The 21,545-nt window shown below is 67.1% G+C and overlaps 2 protein-coding genes and 1 long non-coding RNA gene across 6 annotated transcripts in view; 1 reads left to right on the top strand and 2 right to left on the bottom strand.

Moving 5' to 3' along the window:
* RADIL (Rap associating with DIL domain) overlaps window positions 1–8,217 on the top strand; it is a 116,798-nt gene extending 108,581 nt beyond the window's left edge. For 3 of the 4 annotated variants that reach the window (XM_032394247.1, XM_032394244.1, XM_032394248.1), the window contains 7 exons: window positions 486–723; window positions 1,414–1,586; window positions 5,054–5,204; window positions 5,843–6,033; window positions 6,164–7,346; window positions 7,457–7,596; window positions 7,975–8,217. In XM_032394247.1, coding sequence (XP_032250138.1) covers window positions 486–723; window positions 1,414–1,586; window positions 5,054–5,204; window positions 5,843–6,033; window positions 6,164–7,346; window positions 7,457–7,596; window positions 7,975–8,034 — 2,136 coding nt within the window. In that variant the 3' untranslated portion in view covers window positions 8,035–8,217. The remainder of the gene's footprint in view (window positions 1–485; window positions 724–1,413; window positions 1,587–5,053; window positions 5,205–5,842; window positions 6,034–6,163; window positions 7,347–7,456; window positions 7,597–7,974) is intronic. The other variant, XM_032394249.1, reaches the window with a different exon arrangement.
* Window positions 8,058–10,080, bottom strand: LOC116625579. The gene is made up of 3 exons (XR_004298106.1): window positions 9,959–10,080; window positions 8,554–8,715; window positions 8,058–8,146 (listed from the first exon to the last, which is right to left on the bottom strand). It is a non-coding gene; the product is annotated as an uncharacterized LOC116625579 (long non-coding RNA).
* Window positions 10,081–10,718: 638 nt separating this feature from the next.
* AP5Z1 (adaptor related protein complex 5 subunit zeta 1) lies at window positions 10,719–21,545 on the bottom strand. The gene is made up of 17 exons (XM_032394254.1): window positions 21,484–21,545; window positions 18,537–18,674; window positions 18,108–18,294; window positions 17,648–17,792; window positions 17,314–17,426; window positions 16,727–16,895; window positions 16,225–16,365; window positions 15,891–15,928; window positions 15,590–15,752; window positions 14,947–15,125; window positions 13,983–14,125; window positions 13,570–13,710; window positions 12,788–12,899; window positions 12,455–12,552; window positions 11,851–11,983; window positions 11,555–11,769; window positions 10,719–11,302 (listed from the first exon to the last, which is right to left on the bottom strand). Exons 1-17 carry the CDS (start codon window positions 21,522–21,524, stop codon window positions 11,032–11,034), a joined length of 2,427 nt encoding a protein of 808 aa, XP_032250145.1. The 5' UTR covers window positions 21,525–21,545; the 3' UTR covers window positions 10,719–11,031.

Genomic DNA, 21,545 nt, shown 5'->3' with positions numbered 1-21,545 from the left:
ACCCGTCACCCCAGGATCACCTTGAGACGTAGTGGCAGCGAGGACTCCCCTCAGAGGTGGTGCCTTCACCTTGTTTCTGGGGAGCAGCCGAAGCTGCCCCGTCAGCCCCGAGGCGAGTGTGGGTGCCTGCCGTCCTGCCAGGCCTTCCACCGGGGCCGTTGCCTGGCCCCCAGGCTGCTGCGCCCGGCTCGGCTCCGCGGGGGGGGTGCTCCGGTGCGGGGGGTGTGGTCCCTCGGGGGACCAGCCGGCTGCTCCCTTGCCACCCTTCTGTCTGATAGGAGGGGTGCAGCCCCCCAAGACCTGTGGGGCATCTCCAGCAGCCCTTTGGCCGGGGCTCTGTGCCCCTCCTGGTGTCCTCTGCTGCTTTAGCCAGAGCCGGTCCCGAGCCCCCGTGGCCCCGGGCAGCTGGGGCCTGTTCAGCAGGACCCGCGATCTGGCCCAGGCGGGGGGCTCGTGTGCAGCTGGGGTTTCCCTCTCGCCCCCAGTCCCTGTACGTCTGCCTCCCGGCCCTGCTGGAGTGCCCCCCTTTCCAGACGGAGCGCCAGGAGAGCTGGTGCCCCACCCCCCAGCTGCCCGAGGAGCTGCGCCACGTCGTGTCGGTCTACCAGGCCACCCTGGACCTCCTGCGGCAGTTCCGGGTGCACCCCGAGATTGCCTCCCAGGTGCTGGCCTACCTCTTCTTCTTCTCCGGCACTCTGCTCTTCAACCAGCTCCTGGACAAGGGTGAGGCCTGGGGTGGGGAGTGCGGGGACCCCCACCCCTGCTGCAGAAGCTGAGCGGGTGCTGGGGGTGCTGGGGGGCCGAGGCATCTCGCTGCCTGGGGTTCTGGCGGGCAGGTTGAGGCCGGGGGCGGATCAGGAGTGTGCGTCAGTGTTTGCACACGGGCCCCGGGGTGGGGTGGGGTCTGCTCGGGCCCTTCCTGGTTCCTGTTACCCCCACACAGCCCCCCGGGGAGCGAGGAGGGACGGGCTCAGAGAAGGGACTTGGCCTCTGCCCCCCAGGCTCCTCACTGCCAGGGGCTCGGGGTGCCGGTTTCTTCCAGCCTCGGGCCCCGCTGGGACACGGGGACATGAGCATGCCATGCGTGCAGACCCGTGGCACACGTGTGTCCCCGGCTGGTCGGGCTCCGAGGGCAGGATCCGGGTGGGAGCAGGCGTCTTGGCTATAGGTGTGGACAGTCTCTGCATTGGGATTCCGTGGCTGTCCCAACCCCATCCGTGCCCCCCTCCTCGCCCCCCAGAGAGGGGTCCAGAAGCAGCCTAGTGGCCTTGGAAACCCACGTACGGTTGTCAGGCCTGTCCCCAGAGGCTTGGAGTCGGGGAGGACAGGCGTTGGGGAGCCCCCTGGGGAGGGCGGGGGGCACGCCTGCCGTGTGGGGAGCAGCTGGGCGTCACCTTCCCTGCCCGCTCCCAGGCCCCTCTCTGAGCTGCTTCCACTGGCCCAGAGGCGTCCAGGCCTGCACCCGCCTGCACCAGCTGCTGGAGTGGATGAGGAGCGCCGGCTGCGGGGAGGCGGGGGAGCGCTTCTTCCAGAAGCTTTCCTGCACACTCAACCTGCTGGCCACGCCCCGCGCACAGCTCATCCAGGTAGGGGGGCCCCTGAGAGCTCGCGGAGTGGCTCCCCTCCCACAGCCCTCCCCACCTGCCGGCAGGAGAAGGCCCCAGCGATGTCGGACCCCACACGGCACGGGGGGCTCTGCACGTGTGATTGAGGTTGGGGGCCCCGAGATGGGGAGCTTACCCCGGCTTGTCTGCTGGGCCCCGTCTAAGCACACGACCCTTAGAAGTGGGAGAGGGAGGAAGAAGCGTGGGTCCGAGAGAGGACGGGAGGAGGGACTCGACGGCCCGGCTGGCTCTGAAGAGGGACATGGGCTGTGGCGGCCTCCGGACGCTGGAACAGGCCTCCGCTGATTCGGACGGCCCAGGAGCGCAAGCAGAAGGCAGCCTTGCTGGCTCCTCGGTTTGGGCCCCACGGTTGCTGGGCGTCTGACCCCCCAGGACTGTCAGAGTGCGCATTTGTCGTCACGGGTGATCCCTGAAACCAAACCAGTGGTGTCCCTTCCTGCCTGGCGAAACACCCAGTGTGCCCCGGGGACGCCGTGGAGAGGCCCGCACGGCCGGCGCTGCCGGGAGCGTCTGGACCGAATGGGCACCTCGGGCGGAGCCAGCAGGACGCTCCTGCGGGGACCGCGGCCCTGCCGGTCTGCTGGAGGGTCGGACCCTCCGCCTCTGCCCGAGGACCACCACACGGCAGGGGTCATCTGGGTTTGGGTCACCGGGGCTCTCCGTAACGGCAGCTGCTGTCCGCCCCGCACCGCGCGGTGTGACCAGCTACCCGCACGGCGACCTCCGCTTTGTGCTGGTCACGCCGAGGCCCCCCGGCCAGGGATCGCTCAGCGGATACGGACAGTCTGCCACGTGCTGGGGACTAGGTCCTGTTCAGGTGTCTTGTAAGTTACTGGATTTTTTTTTAATTCTAAAAGTGACACATGGGTTCACTAGAGACAGTTCAGAAACCGGGCACATGTGTGCGGATCGCGGATGCAACATAGGCATTTGGTTGGCTTCTTGGCGGCACAAGCCCCCGGGAGGACAAAGAGCGCGGAGGAGACGAGCCCCGTGGAGGCCAGGAGGCGGGTGACCGCCTGAGCAGCGGAGAAGCCTGGCTCCTGGGGAAACTGTGTAGCCCTTACGCGCGACGGGGACAACAGGGCCGAGAAGGACGATCCTGGTGCAGGAGCGGAGCTGCCAAACCCGAAGGTCTGTGAACAGACGACAGAGGAGCAGAAGGCCAGGAGTGGCTCTTCGAAGAGTGTAATAAAGTGGGAAATTACAAACCGCCAGCATCGAGACGAGGAAGGGGACATCTTCAGAGCGAACGCTGAAAAGGAGTAGGAACGACTGCATCTCCATCGTGCCAGGAAAACATTTATTCGTAGTGGGGGCGCCTGGCTGCCCGGTCAGAGCTCGCCACAGCTCTCCCCCCACGGACACGCGCGCCGAGGTCACGGGCCCTCGTCAGCACGAGACGCACAGGACGACGACAAAGCAGCGCTGGGTCCTCGGCCGCCCCTTCCTGTGCAGCTGGGCGCCTGCCCCCCTCACACCGCCAGAAGCCCCGGGCCGATCTCTAGAGCCTTGACGACCAAGGGTCTCGAGGCCAGGAGACCAGGCGTCATCCTGACACCAGGAGTCTCGTTCTGGAAAGGGGGCTTCCTAGGGGCCAAGGGGCATCTGAGGGCCGGAGGCCGCGGGCCGTTGCCTGCTCGGTGGGGGCCTGTGCCCTCCCCGTGGCAGGTGCTGCCAGGTGCTGGCAGGTGCTGGCCTGCTGGGTGGTCGGGGACAGCCCGGGCGGGGGATGCAGACCCGGGTCCCACCGCGAGCCGGCCGGGCAGACTCGGCTCCCGCTCTGGAACAGGAGAGACGGATGTGGGGAGAGGGGTTGGGGGGCACAGATCGGGCTGGCAGGCTTCTCTGTAAAGGGCCGGGTGGTCGGTACTTTAGCCTCTGTGGGCCACAGAGAGTCACCATCCCAAATTCTTCGTTGTTGTCTTAAGCCCTTCATAAAATGTGAAAACCATTCTTAGCTGGAGGGCCCTACAAATACAGGCCTCGGGCCATAGTTTGCCATCCCCCGAAACAGACTTCTCAGGGAGAAGAAACTTAAAATACATCTTCATAAAGAGAAGACTTAGTGTCCGTAAGATAACTGCATTCTATAAATAGAAGAACCAAAAGGATTCTTGGAAACTAAAGCTGGCAGCAGAGAGGAAGGATGCAGAGGCAAGATCCGGAGACCGAGTCCAGGAAGTCACCCAGAACATGTGTCCGCACTCGGGGGAAGGAGGACAGGGGAGCGTGCTAGGCCCCTGGCGCCCTGACACGAGCCCTGGATGCCGCACGGCTGGGGGAGGGAAGCCGGGGTTCTCGGAACTGAGAAAACCAGAGGGCACCGCCTCGGGCCAACAGAGGCTGTCCTGAGCCGGGGGGTGTGCTCCCAGCGCTGCCCTGCGCCCCCCGCAACGTAGCCTTGGGCCACGCTTGTCCCTCTGGCAAAGGCACCTGCTACCCACAGCCCAGGCCCCTTGGCAGGAAACCCAGAAAAGAGGGAAGCACAGGAGTGAAGGCAAAGATGGGACGAGAGAAGGACCTGCCAGCGAGGCCCAGGCTCCGAACAGTAGGAGGTGGTGGCCATGGCATAGGGGGGACCGAGACGTCCCCAGGCCCACCCGCCCCGAGGTTCTGGAGAGTGCAGCGCCGCAGTGTGGGGACCACGGCCGCGAGAAGCCTGTGAACTTCCTGAAGAATAAAGACAGGACACACGCCGAGGATCAGCGGTCAGAGTGGTTTCCGACTTTCAAGGGCCACGTCAGAAGCTGGGGGACGAGGGAGTCGCCACCATGGAGAGCATGAGCGTGGACCGGTTCCCCTGACGGCAGGGGCAGTGCTGAGGGCCTGTGCCACAGAAACGAGAATTAGCCCAGGAAGTAGAAGACGGGGTTCCAGAAAACAAGAGAGGAGGGACATCCCTGGCCCGTGGAGACCAGGGTCGCAGGGAGTGGTGCAAGCTGTTGCATTTTGCGCACAAGCTCAGGCTGCTGGTCCCCCCCAAGGAAGCCTCCCTGTCCGCCCACAGAGCCAGTCTCGGGGTCCCCAGCCTGGCGGGTCGGGTCTCTTACGCGCTGGGAGGCGGGAACCCCCTCTCTCTTTCCCCGAATCCCCAGGGCTCTTTGCCGCCCTTGCCAGCCCCGCGAGGTGACGTGGGGAGAGGCACGTTCGGTGGAGAGCGCACTGGGTGTGGTGCCTGCCGGCCGCCCCCCAGGAACAGCCACCCCCCCGGCTCTCACCCTGGACGCCCATGGGGCTTTGACCCCCTTGCTGACCTCACCCGCCTTCACGGTGCCAAAGGCCCTGCGTGAGCGAGCTGAGAGCACGTGCCCAGGGAGCCCGGGCCCCCTGCCCCTGCCCCTGCCCCCAGAGCACCTAGAAGCCCCCCCGGGGGTGTGGCTGCGCCATCCAGGGGCCTCTGACCATGACTGCTGCTTGTCACCCAGATGAGCTGGACAGACCTGCGGGCCGCGTTCCCCACCCTGAGCCCCGCGCAGCTACGGCGGCTGCTGACGCAGTACCAGCTGGCCTCGGCCGTGGGCCCCATGAGCGCCTGGGAGCCAGGTGCCCAGGACAGCCCCGATGCCTTCAGGCCAGGTGAGCCTCCCGGGGGACTTCCTGGAGGAGCCTGCGGAGCATCTAGGACCTCCCCCCCCGGGCCACCTTCCTCTGGGAGCGCCCTGCCCCATCCCCCACCTGGGGACCCGGAGACCCCACAGCGGGAGGTCGGAGTCCACGGTCCCCCTCCCCATCGAGGAGCCTGAGCTCGCGGCCTCGCTCGGGGCCTGCACCCCGCATGCACAGTTGGCGTGCTGGCCACGTGTGTGTACGCACACGGCCCGCGGCGGCCTCTCTGGGTCTCTCTCTGTTGCGTGATGCACGTTATGACACAAACTAAAAGAGAGAAGACACAGCTGGAAGTAGGGTCCCCACCCCCCAGGGCCTCGGCCTGGATGGAGCGAGTGCTCTGAGCGGGACTCTGGGCTCCTCACTTCTGAGGCCTGCCCCGTGGTGGGCGCGCTGCTGGGGGCAGCCTGGCCTCGTCCTGGGCGGCCACCGGGTGCAGAAGGGCCGAGGCTGGCTTGGGCAGGTCACTTCTGGCTGGAGGCCGCACGGCGGTGTCCCCAGTCCCGCCGGGGTGGGGTGGGGTGGCCGGCGCGCCTGGGGAGGGGCAGGAAGGCTAATCCTGGCCGGCTGGTCCCTTCATTCTCCCCCCCCCCCCCCCCCCGCCCCAGAGGAGGTCCTGGAGTCGTACGAAAACCCGCCCCCCATCGTGCTGCCGAGCGAGGGCTTCCAGGTGGACTTGGAGGCGGACTGCCTGGACGACAGCATCTACCAGCACCTTCTCTACGTGCGCCACTTCCTGTGGGGCCTGCGCAGCAAGCCCGGCCCCGTCGGTGCACCTTCCCAGCCGGGGGGCCTCGAGGTACCCGGGCCCGGCTGTCGGGGCACGGACCTGGTGACGGGGCGGACGGGGGCGCCGCCCCTGGGAGCTCCCGGGGCCCCTCCGGGCGGCTGAGTGCCTGAGCGCTTTCTCCACCCCCGCCCCCACCCAGGGCCCGCACCACACCACCCCGGAGGGGCACCCCGAGGGCCAGAGCTGCCCGCTGGTTTCCAGGGGAGCCCGTGAAGCCGGCCAGGTGCGCGCTCTGCCTTCTGCGGGCGCTCCCCGCGCACAGGGCCCTCCGGGAAGGCACAGCTGCGGGGGCCCCCACGCTGGCCCCTCGCACGGGGACTCCTCGTGCCTGCTGACGCCTCCCAGCACCCCGCTTGGCCTCGAGCCCGCCGTCCCGGACTGGCCCGAGCCTGGCGGCACCTGTGGGAAAGCGCTCCCGGAAGGGAGGAGGAGCGCAGCTCCAGAAGGTGAGACGTGTCCCCGGGCTCACGCCTGCACCCAGCCCTGCTGCCACCTGGCAGAGCCGCTTGGGGTCGTGCCGCCCACGAGGTCCCAGTGGCATGTTCGGCCTGGGCTTGTGGTGCCTGCGCACGCTCGCCCACAGCCCGGGACGCCGGAGGGCAGCCGGGCCACACGCAGCCATCAGTGGGACCAGGTTGCTCCGCCCAGGGCAGAGGAAGGATGGCTCAGGGGACGAGCACAGAGAAGGTGTGAGGGGTGTGTGTGGGGGGCTGTGCCCCCACGTGGGCTGGACGGAGCGTGTCCCGAGGGCAGGGCTCACGCAGGTGGAGCTGGGCCTGCGGTCGGACCCCTGCTTCGTGGTGCTGGGCTGCTGCAGCCAACAGCTCTGACGTCCTGGGGAGAGAAGGCCCAGGACCCTCAGGGGGGCCCCGGCTCAAGAAGGGGGCAGGCTCAGACATGGGGGGGTGGACGGACACGGAGTCCCCACTTAGAGGTGCAGAGGGAGGGGCAGGGTCTCAGGAGAGCTCTGTGCCGGGAGCCTGAGCAGAGCCCCCTGCTCTGTGGCCGGACAGGGACTCGTGTCCCAGGGCAGCCGTGGGGGTGCTGGGGGTGCCCCTCGCAGGCACACGGGGCCCCGGGGGGGCTGCACCCCTCCGTGCCGGGGCTCTGTGAGCACGCTTCCGGGGACGGGGCGTGCTGCCGCGGCGCTGTGCACACGGGCCCCTTTTCTTGCCCGCCCAGGAGACGGCGTGGGCCCCGAGGACGAGCCCCCTCCGGCCCCGAGCAGCCGCGGCTCCAGCGCCGAGGACTTCTGCTACGTCTTCGTGGTGGAGCTGGAGCGGGGCCCCTCGGGGCTGGGGATGGGCCTCATCGACGGCATGGTGAGTGGCCCCCGGCTCTCATGGTCAGCACCAGAGGAAAGCCGGGGACCAGGGGCTTGGGGGGGGCTGCCCAGTGCTGAGCCCCCGCGGACCCGCTGCTTCTCCCCCAGCACACGCCGCTGGGCGCGCCCGGGCTCTACATCCAGACCCTGCTCCCGGGCAGTCCCGCGGCGGCGGACGGCCGGCTGTCCCTGGGGGACCGCATCCTGGAGGTGAACGGCAGCAGCCTGAGGGGCGTCACCTACCTGAGGTACCCCCGCCCTCGTGCCGCAGCGGCCAGGGGAGCCCCGGGCCTGCGAGCAGGTCCCGTCACGACCCCCCCCGCCCCGTTAGAGGCGAGGGACTGGAGGCTCAGCGGCTCCACTGACCTCCGCCGACACAGCAGCCCCAGCAGGGCCCCTCACGGAGGGGGTGGGCCCCCATCCCAGGCACCCCCGGAAACCCCGCCTGCCTCACCCGCCCCGAGGCCGGGCCTGTGGTGAATCCTGTCCCCCCCCCCCCCGCCCCGGCCGCCGGGCCCCCCCCCCCCCCCCCCCCGCCCCCCCCCCTGCCCCCCCCCCCCCCGGGCGCGGCGGCGGGGGGGCCCCCCCCCCCCCCCCCCCCCCCCGCCCCGCCCGCCGGGTTTCAGAGCCGTGGACCTGATCCGACACGGGGGAAAGAAGATGCGGTTTCTGGTTGCCAAGTCTGACGCGGAAACGGCCAAGAAGATCCGCTTCCGCACGCCGCCGCCCTAGGGTGCCGGCCCGTCTCCCCGCCCTGAGGCTCGGCCACCTGCCCCCAAGCTGTCCCCGTGGTCCTTGCTGTGGATGATGTACATCTTAGTGTATATTTTATTTATATGACAGATAACACTAAGTTGTGATGTTTGTTACAGAGCTTTTATGTTTGAAGATTTTAATGGAAACGTATAGATTCAATAAACTATCTTTCGTAATCTGACGAGGTGGCGGCGTGTGGCGCTAGAATGGGCGCGGGGCTGGGCTCCCCGGGAGGACACTAGTGATGCCCGCTCTCTGCCCCCCACCCTGCCCCGAAGCAAGGAGCTCCTGCTCCTCACAGGCTCAGCATAGTTCAGAGAAAGGTCTAGAACCCCCCGAGCCAGGCGGTGGCAGTGGGAGCCTTGACCCACTCGGGGCACCCGGGCCGCCTCCCCCACCCGCCCCTCCGCTCTCGGCAGCCGCGGCTTGGCCAGCGTCCCCCAGCTCACCGTCCCTTCTCCACCAGGCAGCTGGCCGTGCTGGGGGTCGCGGGGACGGTGGGGCTCGGGCACCCGCGCGCCAGGTGTCTTCGGCAGGGGCCGCACGCAGCGGGGGCGGAGCTCGGGGCTGGGCTCGGGGCCAGGGTCCTCCTGTCTGGCAGGCACGGAGACCTGGGGGAGGCGGGGGTCTCAGGGCGGGAGACGGCCGGCCCCGAGCTCCACGCTGCCCCCGGGTGAGCGCAGGAGGGGGGCGCGCCCGCACCTGCTCCAGGCCCTCGGCGGCTCCACAGAAGCCCCACCGGCTGAGTTTCCAGAAAGCTGCATAACACGCATTTTTTAAAAATTCATTTTAAACACGATGATTGGATCCAAAAGGAAAATGCTTAAAGCCCCAAACTGAAGCAAGGGCCAAGTTCAGGGAGGCCGAGAGCAGCCTGAGGAGGGCCGCCCGGTCGCCGGTCTCAGCTGCTCACCGCTCCGTGCGGCGAAGGAGGCAAAGCGGGGGGCCGAGCGGGGGCCCCACTAACTGAGCTCCCAGGGCTGGAGCCGGGGGAGGGGACGCACGCACGGGCTCACGGCGCCCCCCACCGTTTTCCAGACGAGGAAACACGCGCAGGGAGCCTGATTTTCCACGTCAGCCGCTGCGTAACGCTCTGGAGAGCACCCACTCACCCCCATCCGCACAGCCCGCAGCGGCTCCGGCTCCCGCTGGCGCTCCCGACCTCCGGCCGCGGGTGCTCTGGCCACGGCGCACGGCAAAGGCGCACGAGCCGAGCCCAGCTCCCCAGCACGTTTCAGGCTCCTGTCACTTGTGCCCACAGCCTGTCGCCCAAGCACATGGCACAGGGAGCCCCCCGCCAGTGGGTGGTACGACGCCGCCCCCCACCCGCCCACGGCGAGAAGAGGGTGAAAACTTGAGCCCCAGACTCAGTCTGCCCCTCGGGAGCCCCCAGGGCTTGAAGTCGGGCGGCTTCTGTCTGGACCCTCGGGCGGCACGGCGGGTCAGCCTGCGACGCAAACCCGAGGGCACCGTCTCTGGAGCGGCCCCGGCTCCCCGGGAAGCAGGGCAAACCCGCGCTCACCACCCAGCTCTCACGCGGGCTGGGGACCCAAACCTCCGGGACCTGGAGGACCCGAAAACGCTCCAGGCCGAGCACTAACTGCAGACAGGCCCCCAGGCATCTTGCGAAGCCGAAACCGCTCTCTAGGTGAACACGCATCCTCAACCCGGACCTTCCCGAACTCGGGCCCGGGGCCACGCGGGGTCAACGTGGGGCTGGGGTCCGCGGACCCGGCCTGGAGCCCCGGGGGGCGGGGAGCCGCAGGGCTGGGTCTGCCCCGTCCTGGGAGGACCAGGGTGGCCCCGGGCGCGTCCCGGCCCGACGCCCACCGCTCCGCTCCACGGGCGCGTCACCTGTCGTCTCTCGGAAGTCCTCCTGAGGCCGGGACGCCAGGCGGAGCCGAGGCGAACACCCCCTGCGGGCCGGCGCCCCCCACGTCCTCGGCGGCCGCAGCTGCTTCCGGCGCGCGAGCGGCCCGGCGTCGCGGGTCCCGGGCCTGGGGGCGGGGCGAGGGGCGGGGCCGGCGCCGGCGCCGGCGGGCCGGGCAGAGGCTCGCGGAGCAGCAGCGCCACCCGGTGGCCCGGACGCGTGTGCGCGCCCGGCGGAGCTGAGGTGCAGCCCTGGGAGCTGGTGTCCAAGGCGGGAGGGGAACAGGGGCCGGCGACACGTTTCTTGCGCCACCACACCCAGCGTGTCTCCCCCACTCGGCACAATGCCAGAGCGACCCCGGACTTGCTCTGAGGCTCCGGCGGCAGGTGTCGGGGTCCCGCCGGCCTGGCCCTGCCCTCTACCTCCGGCGGCCGGGAGGCTGCGGCCCGAAGAGCCCAGCGGCTCATTCAGCAGCACCAGAAGGCGGGCTCAGAGGACCCCGAGCAAGGGCCCTTCCCAGTGGCAGCCGCTCCGGTGGGGGGGGTCACGCGGCTCCCTTTCTGATCGCCCACATTCGTGCTATTTCTGTAACATCGGGGACGCTGGGGACTCGGTGGGAAGAAACGGCCCCAGGTGTGTGGTCGCCCCTGCCCAGGGCCGGGCCTCCCAGCCCAGCAGCGCCCCCCATACCCGGCCCTCTCCCCTGCCTCGTGCACACACGGACTTTCTGAAAGAGGTTTATTGTTGCTCTTCCTCTTCTTGCCCCCGAGCGAGGAGCAGCCAGGAACAGACCACGCAGCCCTGTCCAGCCCCCAACAGCGGGAGGGCTCCAGATCCTGGTTCCCCACACAGCTCAGCTCAGCAGAGACAAACCCCAGACACCCGAAGGCTGAGGCCGGGACAGCCCTGACAGCACGGAGGGACCCAGACCCACCCAGGCCTCCTCCCCAGGCCTCGCGCCCCTCCTGACTTGCCCTCTGGTCACGGCAGCAGCGGCTCGGCCCTGATACCAGGCTCTTAATCTGCGGCCGGCCGCTGTCCCCCCGGCCACCGTCCCTCACGCAGGCAGGAGGCCCGCCTCCTTCTCCACCAGGCGGCTGACCGTGCGCAGGGCCAGCGGCAGGGCCGTGTTGGCGTCCCGGTGATAGCGGGGCTCGGACACCTCTGCGCTCGGCGTGAGCACAAACTGGGCCACGCTGGGCATCTTGAGCAGGGTCAGCAGCTCGGTGGCCCGCGTGCAGATGGCCCCCGCGTCCTCCTCACCGTGCACGGGGCTCGGCGCTGGGCTCTGCGCCAGGGTCCTCATCTTTGACAGGAACAGAGAGACCCTGAGGGTGAGCGGGTCCCGGTCAGTCAGCGGCAGATGTGCTCCTCACATGAAACCCGAGGCCTCGTGGAGGGGCCCAGACCCCCGAGGCGTCCGGGTCGTGGGGCGTCAGCTGGGAGAGGTGAGGCCGCAGGGACGACGCCCACGCCACCGGTGTCCGCCCGGAGCCCTCGTGCTGCGGGCCGCGTGCAGACCTCGGGCACCGGGAGGGCGCCGGAGCCAGCTCCCCTTCCCCTTCTGCCCCATCCTGTACCTGGGAATCAGGTCTTGGCTCCGGGAGGCCAGCTTGGTCAGCGTGGTCATGAGCACGGCGATGACCTGTGGGGGGCACTTGGGAAGGGCGGCAGACGGGCGGGACTGGGTGACCTCGAACAGCAGGGCCTCCAGGGCCTCGAAGAACCTGGTGATCTGCTCCACGGTGCACCGCCGGTCCCAGGACACGGACAGGTACTCGCCGACGGCCCAGGCCTGGGGGGCACAGAGCCTCAGCCCCCTGCAGGCACCCCGGCGCGGGAGGGGAGGGGGCGGTGGCGCGGTGGCCGGCCTTACCACGGCGGCGAGCATGGCCCCTCTGCTGTGGACGCTGCTCACGCTCCCCACGAACTCCAGCAGCTCTTTCGCCAGGTCGACCACCAGCGACGGGTGCAGCGCGCACAGGGCCAGGAACTGTGAGCTCAGCACCCTGCCCGGGGAGGACACTGCTGGGCTGCGGCCGTCCCCGGGCCCAGACCGCGGCCCCCATCCAGAACCAGAGCCGGGAGGTGGAGGGGAAAGCCTCTGAGCACCAGATCGAGGTGCAGATGGTTCCGGCCCCTAAAGGGCCCACTGTGGGGGAGGCTGGGGCTGGCGAGTGGCGTGGATGCAGGCCTGTGTGGACCAGGCCTTCGGAAAGGGGGACAGATGGTCTGGAAGCCTGCGTGGAGAGGGACCGGGGCCAGGACCGGAGATTACAGACCTGGGGGAGGAGGAACCGGGGAGAGGAGCGCGTGTGGAAGCTGGGCCTGGGGTGATGCGGAGCGGCAGGATACGCCCTGCAGAGGGCAGCTGAATGCGGGTGCAGCCTGGGGGGTGGGGACTCAGAGGCGGGGCAGGCTGGGGGGGCGGGGGGGAGGGCAGTGAAACCAGGCTGGGGCTGGGCGGCGGGAGGGCCCACCTGTGCACACGGGCCTCGTACTGGGGCACCTGGTAAAGGGAGTCCCTTCTCTCCAGGAGCACCAGCACCAGCTGGTTGGTCAGGGCCCCGTCGGCAAACTGGGGGTCAGGAGGGAGACACAGACTCAGCCGACACCACCCTCCCCCACGCTCTCCTGTGGCCCCGGCTGTGTCTGGCAGCCCGGGGCCGCTCTCGGGGAGGGACAGGCCGCGTGCCACCCCTCCTGGCGCCTCTCGCTGATCCACGGCGGGATCTGCGTTCAAGGACACCTGCTCTGCCAAGGCCCAGGGCCAGCGCCCCCGCGGGAATGGAGGAGTCTGGAAGCGGGCTCACCTGGGTCACCGCGGAGAAGAACGCCTGGAGCAGGGTGGGCACGGCCTCGGCGCACTGGACCACGCGGGCACAGCTGGTCATGGGCTGCAGCAGCTGGTGGAGTGGTGCCAACCTGGAGAACATGTCACATGTCCCCCCGAGTACCCGCCCTCCCGCTCCCCCGGGGCTCCCGGACATGCTCTCCACGTGCCAACGATCGGCTGGTGCCGGACGGGAGAGAGAACGGGATCACCGTGCCGTGGCCTAGACCAAGTTCTGAAACCGTGTGCGCTGCCCTCCTGGGAGGGGGCCACCCTGTCACCACGCATGCCGCCCCCTGCTGACGGCTTTGCTCCCGTCGTCGGCCGCCGGCCCCTCGAGCAGCACCGCTCCCACAGGCCGCAGGGAGTGCGCTCAGGACGCCTTGCTCCAGTCCTGGCCCTCCCGCTCCTGGGGAGCACTACCCCTCGGCCTGTCCATCTGTACGACGGACTCGCAGGCTCACGCGGCCCGAGTTGGGGTGCTGCTACAGAGCTGAGCACGAGGCCCGTGCCCCGCGAGCCCCCGCGGCGTGGCTGGTGCCTGCCAAGGGCGGGGGGCGGGGGGCGACCACAGGGGCCTCCTCAGGTCAGAAGGCGCAAGGCCCAGGGGCAGATGTCCCTAGACACGTCCCACCCACCCCGGGGACAGGCTCTGACCACACGTAGGTGCTCCCCTGTCCCGCCCAGGGCCGTGGGGCCGGGGACGCCCAGCAGCAGGCCTCGCCCCAGGCGCTCCCCAGCCCGAGCGGCCCCTACCCCCACCTCTGCACGGTTCCGCTGGCCTCAGCCCGCAACAGGTGCTGGAGAAGAGCCTGGAGCTCTGGGTCTCGGGAGGCCTCCAGGCAGCTGGGGTTCCTGAGGGAGGTGTCCCACAGCGGCCTGTCACACGCAGCCGCTGACAGCCTGTGGGCAAGCAAATGCCCGAGGCCAGGCTCAGACACGGGCCAGCCCTCGTGGAGACAGAGCAGGTGTCGCCCCGTGCCATCGATGAGCCTCAGAGGGACCGGGAGGGGCCTGGGGCCCGGCACCCTGCACGGTGAGGCTCTCCCGCCAAGTGAGACAGGCCGGGGGCTCCAGGGCCCAGGGCTGGAGAGAGGCGCTCTCATCGGGGCAGCTCACGGAACAGCAGGGAATGGGGAGGGGACCCAGGGACAGGCGTCATCCCTCGGGCTCACCTGAGCTGCAGATCCAAGGCCGCAGTCAGACAGGGCAGGTCCAGCAGCGCGTGGAGCATCTCCACGGCCGTGCCGGCGTCCACCAGCCACGGGAGGAGCGCCACGAACTCCGAGGTGAGGGGCGGGCTGTTCCAGGCCAGGAGCTGCAGGGACAAGCGTGGCGGCTCGGTGGGAACCAGGAGGGCCCGTGTGGGGCGCGTGGCCCAGCGGCAGGGCCATCGGCTTGGAGCCCACGGGCTTCCGCAAGGGAGAGCGCCTCGGTCCCGGATGGGCAGGGGTATCAGCAGCCCCCCACTCTCCCTGGGCCACCTCGATCGGTTTTCTGTCGCTACTCTGCTTCTGCGTTCACTTCTGTACCAACAAGTAAAGCAACCACTTTCTACTTGTCATTGTTTTTCCAGCTGAATTTGCAAAGACCACGTGGTGACCACGGCCAGTCACAATAGACGCGTCAAAAGCCAACAGCACGGGCGCCTGGGTGGCTCAGTCGTTAAGCGTCTGCCTTCGGCTCAGGTCATGATCCCAGGGTCCTGGGATCGAGCCCCACATCGGGCTCCCTGCTCCGCGGGGAGCCTGCTTCTCCCTCTCCCACTCCCCCTGCTTGTGTTCCCTCTCTGGCTGTGTCTCTGTCAAATAAATAAATAACATTTAAAAAAAAAAAGCCAACAGCACAAAGGGCTGAGCACAGCAAGCAAGGCTCCCATGTGAGGAGCCTACTTGACGTGATAATCGGGACAAATTCTAGAATCAACCACAGTCCAGCCTAGCTGCTCCGACGGGGCTCAGCATGGGGCTCTCCCTGGCGGGGACGCTGTTCCTACATGACACACGGACCCCCCCCGGGCCGTCCCTGGCCCTCCGCCGGCATCCTAGGCCGCCTCCGCGGAGGGAGGACGAGCGGGAGGCACCACACCCCGCCCCCAACGCCGGCCCCCCTCCCCAGCCCGAAGACAACCGAGCGTGCCTTGAAGAGGTTGGGGAAGCTCCGCTTGAGAATGTCAAGGTTCCTGCCGAACAGGGGAAGGCTGTCCGCGCAGAAGCGGACGAACTCGAAGGCCACCATGGGGCTGTGGAAGAGCTCGCAGGGGACCCTGGTGAACAAGTGCTGCAGGACGGCTTCCGAGTCCACGGCGGCCGCCTCCCCTGAAACACCGGCCTCGTCAGGGCCCAGGCCCCGGCACGAGGGTCCCCGGCTCGGCACGAGGATGCCCCTGCTGCTGAGTGGCGCCCTCAGAGTCCCGGACACCAGGGGCCCTGAGGTGTCCGTGCTGCACGGGGAGCCCTGGCCGAGCTGCATCCAGCTCTCCCCGAGAGTCTCCGGCTACTGCCCAATCCCTCCAAGTCACATGACGTGGAACGTTCTTTGGAAAATGCTGGTTTCACGGCACCTCCCACGAGACTCCCGTGAACTCTCGTGGCAAAGAGAGATCTAAGATTGGTGTGAAACGTCGATCCGCTCCCTAAACCCATCTAAAAACTCTCCTATCGGGTGCTAACGGTCCCTCAAAGCAACCCGGGCCACACAACCAGGAAGCGGCGCCACAAACAGGAAGAGGGGCCGAGCTTCGGCATGAAGCAGAGGAGTCTGCCGGCGCCGCGAGGCTCACCGTGGCTCAGGAAGAACTGCGCGATGGGCAGGAGCGCCCGCGCCCGGGCCGGGTCCCCACACAGCCGCGCGTGCAGGGCCTTCAGGCAGGACAGCGTGCGGTACAGGAAGGACGGGTCCTGCCGGCAGAGCGTGTCCAGGACCAGCACGGCCTCCACCAGGCACTGTGGGGAGCGGAGGCCCAGCTCGCGGGGAGCCGCGTGGGGAGCCACACGGGGAGCCACAGGGGAGCCGCGCGGGGAGCCACAGGGGAGCCGCACGGGGAGCCACAGGGGAGGCCCGCCCGCCCGCCCGGCACGTACGGCTTTCTGCAGGTCCGCGTCCCCCTTTCTCAGGGCTCCTGGGGAAGGAAGAGAGGCAGCCACCTGGTCTCCGGTCAGCATCAAAACAGAGTGAGAGGCACCCTGCTCTGGAAGCTCGAGGGGGCGGCGGAGAGCAAACTGGGAGCGGAGGGACGGGCGGCTGGGACGGACGCCTGGTGGGCTGGGGACAGGCTGTGCCCCCTGCCCAGCTCCCCGGGGTTCATGCCAGGAACACAAAGCCCCCCTCCGCCCGGCACAGAGGCTGTCCAGGCCCCAGCCCCCCACAGGCAGCCCGAGACGCCCCTGGGGGAGGAGGCGCGACAGCGGGACTCACGTCGCGTGCTCTGCTCCACGAGGCGCTGACAGTACTCGAAGGCCTTCTCCCTCAGCCGCTCCCGGGGGGGCAGCAGGTGGCTGGCGGTGGAGGTGGCCGACAGCACGGACAGGGTGGAGCCCTCCAGCTCCGACCTGTCGTCTGGAAGACAGAACGAGGCGCTCGAGGGGCGCGGAGTCCCCGCGGCAGGCTACCTAGGCCTCGCCCGGCCGCGGCCGCCTCCACCCTCACCGGACGCCCCATGCAGTGGAGGCGTGTCCCCGCGAGGTCCAGCCTGTCTACACCGCCGGTCGGTCTGCGCCGGGGAAGGGGTTTGGTGAAGCTATCTGAACACGCTTGCTGACGTCTGTCCTCAGCGGTCGCTCTGGCTTCGCCCGCACGACGGGGACGGGCCTCCCGGTGCCAGCGAAGCTCGGCCAGCGCTGCTGGCGTCACCCGGGGGCACACCCGGTCCCGCCCACCTCCTGCCTGGAGACCCCCCGCGTCCCCCCCCGTGTCCCACCTGCGTCTGGGGCGCTGGGGCCCTGGGGGCCGCTGTGCACCAGCCATGCCCGCAGCATGGAGAAGGCCTGCACATTCAGCCACTGGTCCTCCGTGAAGTGCTGGCCCGTGGACAGCACCGTGAAGAAATCTGTGGCCACCGCCCCATCCACCTCGGTGACAGGGCCCGGCTGCGGGAGGCAAGGAAGGATGGGCTGTGGGGACCCGGGCCGGGGGGGTGCGGGGGGCAACGGGCTCACAGCGGGGAGGGCGGGGGGGCGCTGTGTGCGAGTGGGAGCCCCGCCCTCACGCTCTCGAGGACTGGGGCAGCCCCCGTGAGACGCGTAAACACTGGCACCCGAGTGGACGCCATCCTCCATCAGAGAAGTGATCTCACCAGCGGGTTTGGCCCACAGCATCACAGGCTGGGGGGCTGTGACCCTGGTGACCCAAAGCCCCCCCCACCCGAGTGGAGACACAAAAGAGGGATCCTTCTGGAACCAGGGCAGGTGGAAGGACAGGAGGCGTTGACGGGACCCTGGGGGCAAGGCTGGCCAAAGTGGCACAGGGACGCCCAGGGACAGGGAGGTTCTGAGTCTCCAGGCTCACCTGCCGGGCTCTGGGTGTGGAGAAGAAGCCTCCGGAAGTGTGTGCGACCCCTTGCTGGACGCTCGCGTAGCGAAGCCACTCCACCAGCCTCTTGCTGAGCAGGTTGGTCTGGTCTGCGGGTGGGGGGTGGGCGGGGACAACATGCGGGAAATCGTCAATCCCACAGACTCAGGCTGCAGGGGCGCTCGCAGAGCTTTCTAGAAAACAAGCTCTGGACAGGGTGCTGGGCCCTCAGGCCTCCCCAGACTGCCTCTCCGCCCCTCTCCGCCATCCCTTGCGCGAGGGCACTCCTCTCTCTCTGCGCCCGCACAGGCCTCTCGGGAAGGGTGACTACCTTCATGGAGGGTGTGCGGGGCCAGGTGCGTGACCTTGGACAAGACCGGGAGCAGGTGTCTCAGACTGGGTCCCTCGGGCTGCCGGCTCTCGAGGACTCTGAAGGCGTGCTGGCCCACGCTTCGGACCTCCTCCTTTTTGTCACCCTTCAAACGGAACACGGGGGGAGTGTGAAGCGATGACCCGCCTGAGTGTGTGGGCGACAAGTCATCCGGTCTGAAAACACCGGGGAAGGGGCTGCCGATTCTGAAGGCCGCCGCTCCAAGAGCATCTTCGTTTCTGAAACGCCCCCTCTTACCGCGTCCAGGAGCGTCACCACCAGGGCAGCCGGAATTAGCCTGCCTGGAGCCCGGAGCCCAGAGCCCTGCCACTTCCCCGGGAGCAAGGGGGGACAGAGCAGGAGGGCACGGGGGAGGCTGGTGGACACCCCAGGGCCGCCAAGGGCAGGACGGGCGTGTCACCTGGGCCAAGAGCACAGAGGCCACCAGGCTCAGCTGCTGGCTGCTCTGGACGTGGTCCCAGGACAGGCTCAGGCTGTCAGCGGGCGACCTCTCTCTCAGGATGGCGGCACAGAGGAACTGGAGCTGCTCGGGACACTTGGGCGAGCAGAGGGTGGTCTGCAGCAGGTCCACGCACGTCTTCTCCAGCCTGCGGGGGGGTGCAAGGCCACGTGGCGGGTGGCATGTCACCACGGGAGCGCCGGCCCCCCCAGAGAAGACCCGGGGCCCCCTGGCCGGCAGAGAGAGCTCTCCATATGTGAGCGCCGTGAGCATTGCTTCCAGCGGGTGTAAGACGCCGAGGCCCCACGCGCCATGAGCGGACAGGTACCCCCCACCAAGCTGGCCTCACGTGCTGGGAGCCTGCATCCTCCCGAAGATCATCACACTCACTTCCTCTTGTATTTCGTGGCTGAGACGATGAGGAAGAGCCTCTGCAGGGCGTCCACCGCATCGGGCCCCGGGTCGTCCTTCTGCAGCAGCTTAACAACCCGGGAACAAAACTTCTGCAGCTCCTCATCCTGGATCTCCCTAAACGAAGAGCAGGGCATCAGCAACCTGGTGTCAGGGGACCCGGCCACAGGAGCCGGAAATGCTGCCCTGAGCCGTGACAGACGGCCCTGGGGCTGGAGGAACATCCCCACGGAGCAGAGCAGCCCGGGTGTCCCGTGGGAGAGCGAGGCCACCACCCGCGTATCCTCCCTCCCTGGGACGCGGCCGTCGTCGGGTCACTCCCCTCCCCTGCGGGCAGGTCTGTTGGGAGACCACCACGCCAGCGGCTACAGCAGACCCCGTCACGGCGACACCACCCCTCCGGATTTTTTGTTGTCCCAGGAGCAGAAGAACTGAAACCGATTGATGTTAGGAGTCAAAAGGAAGAGTAGCCTGAAATAAGTTGCTTTTCAAAAAGATTCCTTCAATGAGCCTTCCAGTCCTGGAGCAAGAGTGGAATCTGCTACGTCAGAGGACAAACACTGCGACCTGTTCTCAGGTATGCCTACTACAGTTCCTGGTATTCACTCTGCTTCGTTAAAAAACATACCTACTGAGCATCAACAAGAAGTAAGATACTGAACAAAATCTCAAAACAGAAAGCTGGTTTTTGGGTTTCTGTTCCAGTCCAAAAGGAAAGACAAACCCAGGAAACATGGTACTAGGGACCTCTGGGGGGGTGCTCTCGGAGGAGGGCCCCCTCCAGCCCCCTTGCCACGGCTGAAGTCCACCGAATCCAGGCTGGACCAATCAGATGCTCGAGCTCAGGAACCCGGAATTTTGAACCAAGAGAGACGGGGCCGCTCCAGCCTTGGGCTGACGAGGAGGCTGGCCGAGCATCTGCGGCTAGGTGCCTGGGGCAGCTTCTTGTGTTCCTTGTTCTTACTTGAAGGCTGGCAGATGAACCTCAGTGAACTCCCCACCACTTCCGGTCTCCCTCCCACCTCCTAACACATTTTCATTTCTTACAAACACAACAGTCACACGTGGGATGAGGACGCAGAAAGACAAGAGGCCTGGTCAGGTCTGTTTCTCACCGGGCTAACGAGACGGAGCGAGAAGCCTCCAGGATGCCTCAAAATAACACGGGAGACTCTTTCCTAGAATGGTGGTACCCCTCATCCCAATGAATCCCTTCCAGTATATTTTCTAGGTCGTGAGATTCTAAAAGTCCAATCTGCTCAAACCCTTCAATAGCTCCCCAGTGCTTTCAAACCCAAACTCCTACCGACACTAACAAGGCTTACAGGGTCCTGGGCCTGCCTTACTTCTCTAAGAACCACAAGTCCTGTTTCTCTTGCTCTTGATCCTCCCCAGAGACCCTCTGCCTGAAATATCCCTCGCTGGTTATGTCCTCACGCAGAGCCTCTGATTAGTTGTCTCGGGCTTCTGGAAACTTCCCCTGACCTGCCGCACACCCCCGTCCACCCCTTCTCCAAGTCCCACTTCCTTCACTTGTCTTCAGCTTACGAGAGATGCTTCTGGTGACTTTTTCCACCCTTGCTTTCCATCGCCAAAAAGTTCAGACACTAAAATTCACTACAAATCCTAACTCCTGAACGTTAGCAATTTATTTTAAAGTGCCACCCCAAATCACGGGCTTAATGAGAGTGGAATACAGTGAAAACCAGTAAGACCTAACTGATAACGACTAGCTTTCCTCAAACCCTGGTGGAGACAAATCGCGTAAGTCATGCATCTTACTTATGGACATTGAACCATACGCTACCCTCAACCCCCCCACTCGCCCACCCGAGACAGAGAGAGGATTAAGAATTTAGATAGTGAGTGTTATTCATTCTGCATATTTATGACCTGGAGTAGAAGGTGAGCTGGGAGAGGGAAGCCCGGGGAAGTTCTGGGCGGGTCTCAGTTCTTACGCGTCTCTTGGCAAGAACACTGGGGTGTGTCACATGTTGAGTGCGATGCTATTTTCACGTAATACAGCCCCTAAATTCAAGTGAGCTCGAGTTGTAATACTGGAGCTTGAATGCTGGATGTCCAACGGGGAAGGAGGCACAGATGGTGCTACGAATCCACAAGGCACTTTCTGAGCAGACTTTCAAGGGTTATTTTGACCACAGATTTTTGCCCTCTTCCCAGCCTTCAGAACCTAATCTGCATTCAAGATCTTGTTTCCTTAAATTACAGCAGCCTCAACTATCCCAGTCTTTCCCACCAGTTGGTCCAGCTCCAGATCCAATTTTAGGGTTTTTTAGAAAAGTTTACCACCGGCTTGTGGTTCTGACTGCGTTTTCTTCCCAGCAAGTGACGTCAAGTCCTACACTGTCAGATGGACGGCGGGGTTTGGTCCCAGCCTGGTTCTTTCTCCCGTGGCTGGTGAGGCGCCAGCAAAGGGCTTACGACTCGTCAGGGGGAGTCCAGGGCCAGCCGGGGGCCAGGAGGCGGTGGGTGACTTCTCGACCCTCCCTCATGCATCCGCAGCAGAGCGATTCTGTACATCGCAGATCCCGCCCCTGGCTCCCCAGAGCCCTCGGACGGCATCAGGCTCCTGCGCGCGGCACGCACAGCTCGCGGGCCTCAAGGCCAGCAGGCTCGCCAGCCTCCGGGCGGCTTCATGCCCTTGCCCCTGGGCCTCCCCTCCCTCGCCGCTGGACGTCGGGGGGCCCGCCCCGCTGCCCGGCACGCTCCCTTCGCGACGCTGCTCAGGCGCCGCCGCCTCCGGGGACCCGCGGGCCCCTCCCCCCGGGCCTGGACGGCGTGGCCTCCCCGCCCCGCGGGTCTCTGCGGCGGGTCTGGGTGGGCTGCTCCAGGTCTCCGCGCGGGCCCAGCGCCGTGAGACCCTCCCCCCACCCCGCCAGGAGCCCCAAGGGAAACGCCGGGGCACCTGGCCTGGTGGAGCAGACTCTCCGCCCCCGCCGTGAACATGCCGCCGCCGCCGCCGCCGCC

This window comes from Phoca vitulina, unplaced genomic scaffold, assembly GCF_004348235.1.
Source record: "Phoca vitulina isolate PV1807 unplaced genomic scaffold, GSC_HSeal_1.0 scaffold79, whole genome shotgun sequence".
Taxonomy (NCBI): Eukaryota; Metazoa; Chordata; class Mammalia; order Carnivora; family Phocidae; genus Phoca; species Phoca vitulina.
The sequence above is the reverse complement of the archived record's forward strand: the minus strand, read 5'-3'. Positions and strand labels throughout refer to the sequence as shown.